Below are 14,645 nucleotides of genomic sequence, written 5' to 3'. Positions count from 1 at the left end.
AACAAAAGTAATTTATTTTGTGGCACCCTTTTTACTCAATTTCCTTCACAAATCTGAAGTGACTGGAAAATAACATTTTCATGTAAAATAATGAATTTAAAGAATAATGCTTCTAAATAAAAGAAAAGCTTTATTAACTTCATGTGTAACAATTTCATAAGGAATATTTTGAGATGTATCTTATATTTAAGTCAGTAAGACAAAATGTTTTAATAAAACAAATCAGCTTGCAAACACATACGGTATTATAAACTAAAATTAAAATCACTGTCCACTATCACAATTTACCCACAATTTATGATGACATGAAGTTTAGCACCTGAATGAAATTAGTAACAATAAAATAATTTAGCTTTGATTAATAAAGTCCTTTGATTTTCTTACTATTCCAAGAAAAATAGGAACAAATATTTCCAGATTTTCTTTCATGCCAAATGTTTTCATTTTCCACTTGGCTGAAGTAAGTTAATGTAAATGTTGGACATACACTTTGAAAATTATTATGTATTGTGATCTACCAACATGGTCTTTCTACTTGTGTTAAACGCTAGCACCATCTACTGTTCCAGAAGGTCCTTTCAAACTTTAGAAAAAGCTGTGGAAAGTGATCCAGCCAAAATGATGCAAAATGATACTGACAGTAACACGTAGTTTTTCAGTCCCTGTACAGGCAAAAGAAGAGAAAAAGGAAAGTATTGTCTTGTCATTACCGATATCACTTTAAAAAAAAGGTAGAACAGAGTACTAAATTTCATTTAGGCAGAGATTATATGAAAAGAATGAAAGGATTAGAGAGTTACAAAGATTTGGGTAATGAACATTATGATCTTCCACTGTGGTGCAAAACTAATCTGCAGTGGGAGACACAGAACTTTTAGTTCTAGATCCAAGTTAGGCACCTATGGATCCTGGATAGGTTGGCAAAAAGAACCTGGTATTACACTGCTAGCATTCAGTACTTTAGATTCTACTAGAAAACTAACTTTTACCCTATATGTTAAAATCCAGCAAATTAGCTTGTTGTAGACAACCACTGCTGTATCAGTTTAGGATCTTTACATTACACTGTAATTACAAACGTCATTACAATAATAATATTTGTAATAATAATAATAATATTACAATGTAATAATAAATGTAATTACAATATCTGTTGCATTTTTGCATCCTTTGTTGAACCTGACCCTAAAAATGTAATCTACTTGTTAATGCATTATTGGGACAACTGCTCATTCCCCTGCTCCACTGAAAGAACTGGCTCAAATGAAAACTGGCTTCAGGCAGTGCCTGGCATCCTGCCTCCTGGTTGTGCTACAGTCTTCATTTACATCCACTGCTCCTCATACAGCTATGGAACTAAAATCTTCATTCCTGTAAAAATTGTTCACAGTTCTTCAGGTTTCTTGGAAAACTTAATATGGCATGGCATCACTTTCAGTTTCATAATGCAATACTTGTAAGGAAGAGGAATCTGAGATGCAGCTGTATAACAAGTCATGCTGTTTCTAGAGATAGAGGCAAGCAAGAGATAGTAGGTGAGAGACCTAATTACATTACCTTGATTTCCTTAAATACAAGGACTCCCCACATTGCAGCAACAAGGCCGGGACCCTAAAGAATAAGATTAATTTATACATTACATAATTTCATTAAAATTTACTCTGTCACATTACTGCTCTCAGAGTGATTGACTTTTGTCTGGATAACACATTTAAGTCTTTCCATTCTGCATAATTAAAGCACTCATGACAAAAGCATAAACATCACTGAAATATACTAATTAAGATACAATAAAATCTTCAGGAAGGGTTAAAGATTCAAGAAACTGTCTTTACGGGGGTTGTTTTTGGTGTGAGTTTTTTTTGTTTGGTTGGTTTTTTTTTTTTTTTTTTAGTAGGCACAACTTCTTTCTAAATTACACTGAGGAGTCTGCTCCAGTTGTTACATGTTCTTTCAGTAGACTCCAAATAACAAGCCTCACTTCAGTCCAAATTAGAGTCCACAATGTTTCCTAATGTTTCCTTTATTATAAGCATGACTAACTACTGGACAAAGTTTGATTTTATCACTCAGTATGATATCAAGAGACTGAAACATAGATGTATTTCCTGTATAGCTGGCATCTGGACAAAGCACAAAGCCAGCCAGGGAGACAGGTCAGGGAAACTCCTAATTTTCCATGATATTGTTGTAGAGGTTTCCTGGCTAACAGCAAACAGTGATACACAACAGCAGCTTCCAGGCACTCTTGGTAATAGAGTTTTTCTCCTGAGGGAGAAATGATCTGAACTTTCATCTCTGATGAGAAAATATCTGAACATGAAGCAAAAAAAACTGGCTCTGTTAATGCTTTGCATTGGAGCTGTTCTGAGAAACACTTGACAGATGTTTGGCCAGTGACCTTCCTCTCTTCATCCTCAATGCAGCTGATGGGACACAGATATAAACAGCAGTGTCTCATGCTGAATATATGTGTGGGTGCTGTTTCCTAGTGACTTTGCCAACTATTATTTGAGGGGTTATTTCACTTTATAGATAATGTGCACTGTGAGAAGAATGCACTTTAAAAAAATGGAACGAAGTGTTAAAGGGATGTGATGAATACCTCTCTAAATATTTTCTCCAGGATGAAATAAAGCAGCAGTTCTAAACCTGTGGTCCAGATAGGCAGTTTCTCATCAGTGCTTCCTTATATTTTTCATTTTGTGATTTTACATCCTTGCCCTGTAGGCATACTGATAACTAAACTACTAAAGCTGCTTTCCATTAATCCTTCAATTTCTAATTAGAATGATCCCAAGTTTTTTTTTTTTTCATTGCATACTGCAGAGTATATTTTGACTTACTGCATCTTGAGGCAAAGCTTAATCCCTATTAAAGCTGTTTCATTAGTTTGCTTCCAAAATACAGCTGTTAAGCAAAACTTTGATCTCAATATTTATTAACTCTCATTTGCCACCTTTGCATTACCAACTAGTGCAGTGTCTAGAGAGTAAATGCAAAGTTTACTTTTACCTAGTAATTGGAATTTATGCTTTAAAGGTACATCATAAACAGGAATAAAACAGACACAGAACAGGCCAACCTATTTTCCACACATTTGTATAAGAACATTATTTTCAGTAGTATATAATCTGTTCTGTTTGTTCAAGAACTGCAAAAAGAAAAAATGCCTGACTTAAGCAAGCAAAACAGCTACTAGGGGATAAAACTCATAAATTCAAAAACATCCAGACCAAAATGTACTTCCTGGGATGAAAGCATAAAAAATTATTCTTATAATCACTTCAATTAAATAGTTAATATTGATATTAACTTGTAATTCTGCTTAAAAAGCTTTGGCTTTTACATAACCTGACGACTCACGCTCTCAATTCGTCTGGTTTTTCTTATGCTTGACATTAACCAAGATGGTGCTTGTCACAGTCATTCATATTGCTAAAAATCCAAAGACTAGTGTGGACAAGCAGAGGAGGCACTGTATACTTTTGACTAACAATGCTCAGACCCATCATAATTTCAACTCAGTTCCAAAGACAGAAGGGTAAAAAACCCATTCACTTTTAATTCTAGTTGGAGATTCTATTTTTTATATACTTACTGCAGTAATTATTGGAAAGCTCACGACAGCACTGAGATAGTGATTGGCCAGGAACCAGCAGCAATTGGCTATTGCCCAAAGCACACCAGAAACAAACCCTAGAAAAATAAATCCCAATCAAAAACATGCATAGCAAGGTATAGGCAACAGTTTGTGGAAGTTTTATACTTATAGCATAAGACAGCAATTGTATATAAGTATTTTAGTATGGTAACTACTTTAACAAGCTGCCTCTGGCAAACTAAACCAAAGCTTGAAGAATAAAAATCAGCTACTCCAACTGAAGTAGCAAATTAATTTAATTTATTATTTTCTGGGCAAGGTGCTCTCCACTCTTGGCCATCAGTTTTTGAAAATCTGCAGTGTCACTTTGTTCTTGTTTCAGATTAGAACAAAAGTTATCACTGTCTCTTAACCTTAATTAATTAATCTAACAGTGCTCTTTCAAAAGAGACAATAAGTCAAATGAAGGTGAAACCACAACTGAAAGGTGAAACAAAATTCCAACACACAACTTGAACTAATCACTGCAAAATGGTCCAAAAAAGTAGCTGAAATTAAATGCTGATTTTAAAAACAGTCATACCTGGCAATATGGCTTGGGGATAAACACAAGGTTTATTTTTCCTGACTGCACAATAGATCAAAAAGTAGATGGTACTTGTAAGAAATATTCCACTGAAGTGTGCAAAAACATAATCTAAATCTGAAAGAGAAATTGCAAAATGTTAGTAAAAACACCAGTTATTAATTTAAACAAAATGATATTCACTGATAACATTCATATAGACAAAAAAGCATAAAGATGATACTCCTAAGAATTCAAATTCAAATCTCGTGCTGAAAACCGCTGCCAGTCTGTGGATGCATACAATCAATGACACCTATTAAACATGAACTAAATGTTGTGTTGACTTATTGCAGGCTTCTAAACATTTCTATAAGCTGTTATTTTCTGAACTCTATTACATACTCCTGAATTAACTAAATAAAACCTTGAGAAAATCCTCAGGTGAGGCTACAAAACTGGGGTGGAGATTTTATATAACCGTAGATGGTCAAGAGAACTTGTAATTATGTTCCTCTATTCCATTCCTGTATCATTGTTTTGTTCTGTACATTTAAGGGCAAGATCACTGCACAGACTATGTAAGCTAAATATAGCTCAGTTTTGTCCTTTTTTAATCTTGAAGGATGTATCACAATTTTAATCACTAGAATTATGAAGAATAACAAATCCTTTACAGATTTTGTACGCACTAAGAGAGTGTTTCCAACATGGTAAAGCAGAAGCATGTAGCAAGGTGATCCTTGTCTCCTTGGAACTATAAATTCTCAACAGGAAAGGAAGCTATGGTAATGACAACATCTATTTTGCCTGGCTGGGGAATATATACATTGCAGTATTCAAGAGAAATTGTATATGTCAATGGTGACATTATGTGTTCTCAGCAGTACTTTGCTCTTAAGGTGCTTCAGGCATTACCTGATAGAGTATAACCTGAACCTTGAGGAAAATGTTTCTGGGAGAATGTTGTTTGAAAATGGCAATTAGGCTTAGGTTAAATGGTTTAAATTTAAAAAAGAACATGGTTTTAATTACTTATGTTATTACATAACTTTTCTCCTCATCTGTTATGACCAATCTTCTCTTCCTTTATTGCTGTTGGCAACTGGCAAGCTTGTGTCCTAGTTTAACTCATTCTCCACTCATACAAACTCTGTATTTAGAGAATGCTAATATTTAATGCCTTCAGAAACATACCTGTTAAGCATGGTAGTCTTTGGGCTGTTTCTCAGTGTTTTTTATGGTGTAATTCACCTCTGAGAAAAAGGGAGTGCTAGGGCAACATATAAAGTAGTACATGATAAAGTGATAAACCGTCATGGTATATTTTCAAGCATATCAAGAACTTCACCCTATGCCTTCAAAAAGCAGAACACAATGATGAAATGAAGTAGAAGTGATCTATTAGCCTTTACCAAACTGACTTGCTCCTGTGTATACAGTTTCATTTCTTCTTCCATGGTCCTTGATGTAAAGTACTGGTACAAAACTAGAACCGTAGAGTATTCCAGCCACTACAGCCAGGCTACAGCCTCTTTAAAAGAACAAAAATAAAATAAAATAGCCTTGCATGAGTTAAGGAAGTAGACAACACATGTAAGCCCAGTACTGCAGGTAAAAAACTGTCCATCATATAAAAATTGCTAGCCATAAAAATAATACATTTTAGCCCACTTTTATTTTCTGGTAGAGAAATGGTTCATGTAGTTTCCCTCTACTTTGTAGCAAAACAAAACAGACAATGCCTGCTGCAAAAGCCAGTAATCTAGATTAATGGCATGGGAAATTAAATAGCTAGGATTTCCTAAAAGCAGAGCTAGGGGACAACAAACAAAAATTCAGTTTAAAATACTCCCACCCTCACCTTTGCTGTTGCCATCTATATACTCTTTGTAACTTCCCAGGTTCATTGACTCTTCAGTCTGCTTCTCCATCTCCAGATTGCTGTGTTCTTGGCAGTCTCCACTCCCCACACTGGCTTCTTGTTAGCTTGCTTCCACTTTGAAGCACTTTTACTAGTCTCCTTACCATACTGCCATGCCTTCTCCAGCTGTATTCACTTGGAAAACACACCTGGAAGCATGTCATTAGCACAGGCTTCTTCTATGCTAGAGTGGTAATCAACTAGGTGCTAAAACCCAGCTCTGTAATTACTGAGTTGATATTGTTATTTCCTTTGCCAAATGATATTTTTCACAGTAGTACCTAATACTTGATTGGTAAGGTTAGACACACTCAACAGTGCCAATGGAATAATCGATATAGCTGTGCAACTATTCATATATAGATTTGCACACTACACTTGTATGTAATAACCTGTTATTTATTGTATGACTTTGCTAGAAAACCACAAATTCTACTCTTACACTGTGTTTAACTACTTTCTCTGGCTACTTTCTATGCATCAGCAAAAGAACTGTTAAAAACTTACATGAGTCTCCTTTTCGCTGGAGAAAGTTTGTTAACCCATGAGTCCTCAGTGGTATCTTCAGAAACATTAATAGACTGCAAAAAACCCAAGAATTTTCATGCAAATTTAGTTTAATTTAATTTCTTAAAATGTGCAATTTCTTAAAGCATCTTCTGTGATTCCCTCTGGTAGATTGGAACCCCCAGTGAGCACTAAGCACAACTAGGAAACTCTCAGGTTTCTCTGTCCAGGTAGCCACTGAGCACTGACCTCCAGCAGTAAGGCACAGTAGTAGGAGGAGCATGTGGTTCTCCAGCTCTCCTTGCATACTTTGGGCTCCCTAAGGAGCGACAGCCAATCTGGTACCCCCTCACCGGCCTCCAGCCCGTGCCACAGCTGATGATGACAGTCATCAACTCTTGGCAGCCTCCTGGATCTGCAAGGTGACAAAAGCCTGGCCTTTCAACTAAGCACCCTCACAACTTTACAGCTAATGTTTTACTGAAATTGCTTCCTCTTTTCATATAAGAAAGTAATACACTCTTCTATATGATCTCCATCATAGTCAAGAAGGACTTTCTAAGCCATCTAAAGCTGACAAACAAGAAAGAACACTTGGGAATACATTTTCTGTTGCTAATACCCAAAATTATATCCAAGATCCACAGATTAAGATACAGTACATATTGTTGTTGTTTTATGTAGTCTACCATAAATCCTCACAAACCTGACTAACAAACACATTTTTTGTTTTAAGATGGATATGTATTTTCACTGCTGTAAAATAACAACTGTAGAGTACTTACACTTTCTCTCAGTAAAGGTGTGCTTTCTAATGAAGTTGAAGAACTCTGGACTTCAGTTTTTATAAAAAGAAATATGACCGCACTCAGAAGAGAAAAATACACCAATAAATACCATGTCAGTTACAAGGACATTAACATTTAGCGTCCAGAGACAAAAGTTTTACTTGGAGGCATATTCCTTTGTTTTCATTACTACCCTACAGTCACTGCAGCATATTTAAAAATGCAATTGCTTTAAAGTCATAACTTACTATGGTTATATATACAAAAAAGATATAAATGTAATAACTTTAAGTTATTAATTTGATTTAGCTAAAAGATAACCTAAGTGAAAGTAAGTAAATAAATCAGTTTTTGTATTACTTTATAGATCTTTCTTATGTAATGCGATTGAAACATCTTTTGACAGTGTGCAGTCACAACTACGTTAACAACAGGTGCTTTAGCTAACAGTGCCCTTTTGTACCAAACCACACACAAATGGACCACATGCTTGAAAATTCTACATGGAACAGCTTAAACCTGTGTAAAATTGCCTCTATATTAAGGAAAAAATACTAATTTTTAGTCTTCCATCATATGTGAGGAATAGGACACTGCTGCTACAGGGCCTTGTGATCGTACAGAAGGAAAAGGGATATTGCTCAGCGCTACTCAGTGCATTAAGTGAATAAAATGGAGAAGAAAGAAGAAGGGTAATATTACTACTCTTAACCCTACCTCCAGGAGACCAGGTAAATACATGCAATCAGAACTGGAAGGATCTGTTTTTGACTTTTATGAAAAACATTTTCATCTAGGAATTTCTTCTCCTAGCTGTAAACAGAATATTTCCATTTGAAGAAGGATTGATTTCTTACTGATGGAATAAGCACAGTTACACAAGCATGTCAGTTTCCTCCAGAGGAAACATACACAGATTTCACACAGGAAGCTAAAATGAAAAGCCTGCTTCTGAGCTCCACAGAGCAACATGCACAGGCTTTGTGCAGTTTGCCAGGGAAACATGTTTGCTCACAATCTCTCTCCCTGTTGGTCACTCCTCCATGATATCTCAGAAACAGGAAGCAGGTGGTGAGCTGCATGAATCCATCAGGCAGGAATAGCAGTACTGCTACTATTTTCTCAGTAACTCCCAAAATCATGTGCCACATGTAAGAGGAATAGATACAAAGCTGCAGACTCTTAGAAAAGAAGAAAAGTGGAAGCCATAATCATGAATCTAAGGGAGAAGCTCTGTCCTACTAGTGAGAAATGGCTTATCTCCATGTTTTTAATACCCTCCTTTTCTGAAAGGCATTCTGTTCATCTTCTGTCAGCATGCTTATAGTAAGCCCTTAGGATTTAGGGTCATCTTTCCAGCCACCCAGCTGGAAAGCAAGAACACTGCTACATAACAAAGATCCTCTTTCCTCTGTCTTTGGACCAAAATGTATGCATTCATACAAAGAGCAAACACACAAAAAGAAAGAATAAAGTCCTTCCAAAGATCCTGAAGGAAGACACTGTGTGGGATTTGGAAGTGTGGCTTAAGACTTACAAGATACAGAGCTATTACAGATAGGAAAACATGCAAAGCCTCTAGCCTTTCATGGACCCCAAAGTACCAGGGAAGGGGTTCTGTGGCATATTCTATTGTTATGAGATTAAGATTTGTATCCCTGACTGAGTGAAGTGAGATCAGAAATCTGAAGTTTTCTCAACAAGATTCTTTTAGTCAGTCTATCCTCTGATAGGATTTGGGAAAGTCAACCATTAGAATAACCTAGCTAGGGAGACAATTCATGCATCTCTGCTTTGCCTTGAACATGCCTACCAGCATAAAAATATATTTTTGTGTTTATGGATAACCATTTCACTCCTGTACTGGAAAACATGTCTGTTTCTACATGAACACTGACCAACTAGGTATGGATAGCTCATGAATTTGGAAGTATATTGATTGCCAAAGAATATTCAAAACACTTGCTCTCTTGTTAAATCATCCTGGTGGTTGGTTATTAAATATGTAGTTTACATAACAGATATTCATTATAAGAATCAATTTCTACCTTATAAGTGAAAGTCCAGCTCCAATATAATTTAAGATTGGTCTTGATACCTCTTCCGGGTCAATTCCAAACCAACCAAACCTGGAACATTCAACAAGTTTCACTCAGACACACTGACTTTATATAAATAGTTAAATTATAACTTAGTCTTTGAAGTCTTGACTCATGTAAATAATTCTGCTTAAGTATATATTTTCAGTATTAGATCAGTGCTTCAGTTGGCTTGCAAAAACCTATGTCTACTTTACGAAAATGTTTAATTTAACATGCATTTTTAAAATATCTATATTTAAAAAATGAAGTTATTTTATCAAACCAGATTGCAGAAGAAAAAATACAAATATGTACTAGTTTTACATTAAGAAATACATTATTTATCGACACAATAACATCACTGGGCATTCTTCTTTCTATTAAAACAGAGGAAATAGAAATACAAAAAGCTAAAAACAGTTAACTTGAGAACTTTCCACTAAAAAGGAAAAGTTTTAATACATGAATAGGATAGTTTCAATACATAAAAAGGATAGTGGTAGGCTTGGCAGTGTTACATTAATGGCTGGAGTTGATGATTTTAAAGGTCTTTTCCAATGACTCTATGATTCTACAGGTGAGTTTTCACTTATTAATGAAGATGTGGCAACATTAATTATGTTATTAATTAATTAATTACTTAAGATTTAAAACATACTTACCTTGAACTTGCCCAGCCTGTCAACAAATTAAAAGAAGCCCATATCAAAAGACCAAGAGCTAAGCCAATAGTTTTAACAATAGGGACAACTGTAATGTTGCCTGAAATACAAAAACAAGAACTGTCATCAGTTAAAAAATAGAATGTGATCTTGTATATGTTTGCTTTCAGTTCTGTACCTGGTTGGAAGGTAAAGAAATTTAGGAAGCTACAAGGTAGTAAAAAAAAAGTTTTTAAAAATAAATACACTAAAATATAGACTTTTCCTCCATATAGTTTTAAACGTTATTTTTGGTGTGAATTTGCCTCTTATAAAACAAGCATAATAAAACAGTATTTACTAAAAGTTCCATTAACAGTGATGCTTAAAGAACTGAATAACTATTAAATAACTACTATCTTATATATGGAAAACTTTCAAGAATTGTAATCTCTTTATCCTCACCTGTAGCCCACACAAAACCTCCAACCATAGCCAGAGGCCAAAACCGGGGGCAATTCTGGATCAAATTGACCACCAAAGAAACTATCCATATGGAGGCACAGAGAATCCACTGGAAGAACATGCCTGTGGAAAAATCAAATGCACACAATAGGGAATTTGTAGAATACTGCATGTGTCAATCTTCTAACAGTTTATGTTTATCTTTGATGCACTAGTAGAGAAAAAAATCAAAAAGGGGGCCACTGCCTTTGTGAATGTCAGGGAATCTTGTTACAATTTATTCAAAGAATGCATTTTTAGGGTGGGTTAACCATAATTTGGTTAACCTTCTCCTTATCACACATTCTTCCTAGAGAGTTGCAAAAGACACTTTGCTGGCCAAAGTTTGCACAAGCCCTAATTCTTAAACACATGAAAAGTGTGATGGACTTCTGACAAAGATGATATCCAGTTGCTGCAAACTTCTCCCACCACTTCAGTAGCTGCTAACACGGAGGACTGCACAGGATGAGACTTTTTCAAAGCTCAAGCTCTTCTGGTAATCCCAGACACTGAGGATGGTCAGTGACAGTTCTCTCCTACCTCTGTAGATTCTTGAAGGGTCAGTTAGGCAGACCAGTTGACTTTACCCCCAAGCTTGTGTTGTTAGGGTCATATTTGGCACAAAGAGCAGAGGCTATATCCAGCCTGCAATGCAGGTACCATATTGCAATAATATAATGGTAAATTTACTCATTTACAGATCTGTTAATTGGTTATGCTTCATATAAACAGGAAAATTTAACATAAACCTAGCAAAGTGACAATATTCCAAGTAGGAAACAGGAATGATTGTTCCCTCTTACCAAGTCAGCAAACAAAGTTACTAAAATTTCAGTTTTTGTTTTTATGTCAGGTGTGCAATTGAAAGGCAATGCTCCAAAGTCTAAAAACTTTTGCCTTATTTATAAATAACACTTTATGTATCCAGGAATCCCCACAAGGGTAGAACAAGGAATATTCATTTTCCATTGTGAAATTCTCATGAAATGTACATCATCACTGTTAAAGTGCACACCTTATAAAAAGGCTCTTCTAAAGATATGCCACATTCTGAAGCAGTATTATTGCTTTATACCCTAACAACAGCTGACAAAATTAAACATACTTTCTGGATTAAGGCTGTGATGATGGCACCTAGTAATTTGCTGGTAAAATATTATTCCTTTTAGCAGAAATAGCAAACCAAAGAAAAGAGCGTAATTAAATTTACCATCACCAGTATCAAATTTCTTGACAGGCACAAAGTTTGTCCCAAATAGAAGGACAGCTACTGTGGAAGAGGTAAAACCAATAGCTAGATCTGTTCCATTGCTGATGTTAGCAGCACTGTAAGCTTTCCCGATATTCATCTTTGTTCTGAAGGTGTTTCTTATTGTGGAGTTGCTTTGCCGCAGGTCCGGACAGAATCTGGAATGAAAGAATGGAATTAAACGTATGGACTATTAATGAATACCAACCTAGTTTAGAAATCTGAAATTGACAGGACCCTACCCTTTGAGAGATATTAATCTCTCAAAGCTGAAACGAACTGCAAAGAGGTTAATGAAGAAAAGGTTCATGTAGAACCCCATGAAAACCTGCCATAAAACATGAATAAAGTGACTTAAGAACAGATAAACGAAAAACCCCCAATACTGTATTTCTGTCAGAAGACACAAGATGTGAATGTAGAGGTGCACTCAAAGGTTATGAGGACTTAAATTTCTGAGGGCTACGGGAAGCATTGATACTTTAGTGAGATGGTATCAGAATATTCCTTATTCCTGTAGCCAAAAGGTGGGTGGGTGGAGGGGGTCACACTGGGGTGTGTCAAAAAATGGGGTTAGACAAAATCTTAACTGGCAGAAGCATTTACAGCAGACCCATTGTCAAGAAGTCAGGAACAAGTGCAGAGTCTATAGGTGCCACAGAGAGATAAGTATGGAATCATAAGGTAACCACAGGGATTGCTATGTTACTAAATATGAATAGAGGTTCATTTTTCTGTGGGGAGCAAAGGGAGAAAAATTTCTGCCTCTAAAATTTCCTTGTTCATCCCATATAAGTATATGAAGAAAGGCCAAGATCATTTTAGTCCCAGAACACCTTGGACTTTTTTTAAAGTGAGTCATCTTGAGGTTACACTCAACAGATGAGCCACACATGCACTTTTGATATGGAGTATCACTTTGACAGAAAAGGTGTCTCTGAGGACAACCATAACAATGTGAACTTTGTGTAACTAACTTTCCAAAACTTGGGACACTTTGTTCCAAATTCGGCTAAATTTCACACCCAACTTTCAACTCCATTTCAAATCCTTCAAGAGAAAGCTTAATGGGACAAGGCCTGAAGCAACTTGCTCTAACTTCAATGACAGCACTGCTTGCAGCAGGGAATTGAACCAATGACCTATAGAGATCCCTTCCAAGCTAAGTAATTCTAATACTGTATGATCAAACATCAAGAGCAAATAATAAATTGTCACACAACATTAAACTGACTATATTTTTTCTACATACTTTCCACATCAGAGAGCTTCTGTGAGTTCACTAAAGGCCTCTTCTCTTCAATCCTATGTTACTGCCAGATGGACTTGCATATGTCCTTCCAAAGACTTAAGAGGTAACAAATGCCAAAATCAGAACAAATGCCAAATGCTGAAGCTGCTACGCTCTTAAAGCATAGTGGTAGTAACTGAAACTCAAGCAAAGGCAACTGCAATTGACACTGTTATTGAAGGCTTTTTTTCCACTAAGCTGTCCTTAATGAAAGGTACTTCAGGATTCTCAGCAGCAGAAAAAATACAATTTTGCTATTGGATGTTCGAATTTTGCTGGCACACATTGCTCTTTTCCTACTAAGTTCATTGGTTCACGCCACTGGAGTGTTGTGCTCTGCATTTCCAGAATTCCCTCAGAAACATGACACCCACAACAAACCATGATGCTCATTTACTGCAGCAGCAACACATTACTGCAATCTGTGCAGAGAGGGACAAAATCAAGAGGCCCTGTCCTTGAGAGCTTTCACCTCAATGGTGAACCAAATTGTTGCTAAGATTCCAAAAAACCTCTTTGCTAATTAAGTGGCATTTTTACACGTTGCATGTTGTACTGACTATTTGTTCATTTCTCCTATTATCCATTTACCATTAAGGGTGGATACTTTCACCCTTAACTTAGGGCGCTCCTACGAGTTCTGAGGTGGCTCAGATCAACGTGCACAAGTGACACCATAACCCTTGCTCTAGCGACGTATCTTGGCTGAGGCGAGCTCTTTTAAAAGACTTTCTTCGGGCACTGTTTTCACTAAGTGCTATCACGGAACAAGGAAAATGCTCAGCTCACAGCTCCACCCGGGCCGCTGTGGCTTCACTGACGCCACCGCGCCGGGGCAGGCCCGGGCTGCGGGCGGGACCGGACCCGGCCCAGCCCTCGGCCCCGGCCGCCGCGGAGGGCAGCCCGGCCGCTCGGCCCCGCACCCCGAGGGGATACCCGAGACCCCGCCCAGCCGGACGCCTTCCTTCCCCCGGCGCCCTGTGCCTGGCTCAGCGCCGCGGCGAGTTAGACGGCGCTCCGCTCCGGGGCGGAAGGCGGCCGGGCCGGGCTCATACCGACAGATGGCCGGTCCCGTCCCTCCGCGCGGCCTCGGCTCCGCCGCCCGCCCGCGCCCCGACCGCACAGCCCCACAGCCGCTCACCGCGGCCGCCCGCCCGCGCCGGCGCCGCCCCGCGCCTCGGCCCGCCTCCATCCGCCTGCTTCCATCCGCCTGCTTCCATCCGCCTGCTTCCATGCGCTTCTGCCCACTGGCCTCTCTTCCCCGTCCGGGAGCGGCGCGGAGGCGGTTTGCGACTGCTTTAGTGTCGCCGCCATGGTGGCTTCTCTTCTGGCTGGGAAGAATCGTTAAGAGAAAACTTAAATTAATGCACTCATGTCGTGATAAAAGCGCCTTTGGTCCTCTCGGCCGTAAGGTTGCGGATGAGACAGTTCCCTGCCTAGTGGAAGTGCAGCTGTGCACTCCGCAGGCCGGTGGTGCTGTGACCGTAA

The 14,645-nt window shown here is 37.8% G+C and overlaps 1 protein-coding gene across 6 annotated transcripts; it reads right to left on the bottom strand.

The window, feature by feature from the left end:
* Nucleotides 1–107: 107 nt before the first annotated feature.
* On the bottom strand, nt 108–14,620 carry TMEM144 (transmembrane protein 144). Of its 6 annotated transcripts, none has more exons than XM_064417528.1 (12): nt 14,299–14,563; nt 11,828–12,024; nt 10,576–10,698; nt 10,132–10,231; nt 9,437–9,517; nt 7,386–7,467; nt 6,601–6,674; nt 5,585–5,703; nt 4,188–4,307; nt 3,602–3,699; nt 1,558–1,611; nt 108–662 (listed from the first exon to the last, which is right to left on the bottom strand). In XM_064417528.1, exons 1-12 carry the CDS (start codon nt 14,469–14,471, stop codon nt 579–581), a joined length of 1,305 nt encoding a protein of 434 aa, XP_064273598.1. In that variant the 5' UTR covers nt 14,472–14,563; the 3' UTR covers nt 108–578. The 6 variants fall into 6 exon arrangements, with proteins under 6 accessions (XP_064273598.1, XP_064273597.1, XP_064273602.1 ...); XM_064417527.1 differs by having other exon boundaries at nt 14,213–14,513; XM_064417532.1 differs by having other exon boundaries at nt 14,334–14,392.
* Between the last annotated feature and the right edge of the window lie 25 nt (nt 14,621–14,645).

This window comes from Passer domesticus, chromosome 4 (assembly GCF_036417665.1).
Source record: "Passer domesticus isolate bPasDom1 chromosome 4, bPasDom1.hap1, whole genome shotgun sequence".
Classification (NCBI taxonomy): domain Eukaryota; kingdom Metazoa; phylum Chordata; class Aves; order Passeriformes; family Passeridae; genus Passer; species Passer domesticus.
The sequence above is the reverse complement of the archived record's forward strand: the minus strand, read 5'-3'. Positions and strand labels throughout refer to the sequence as shown.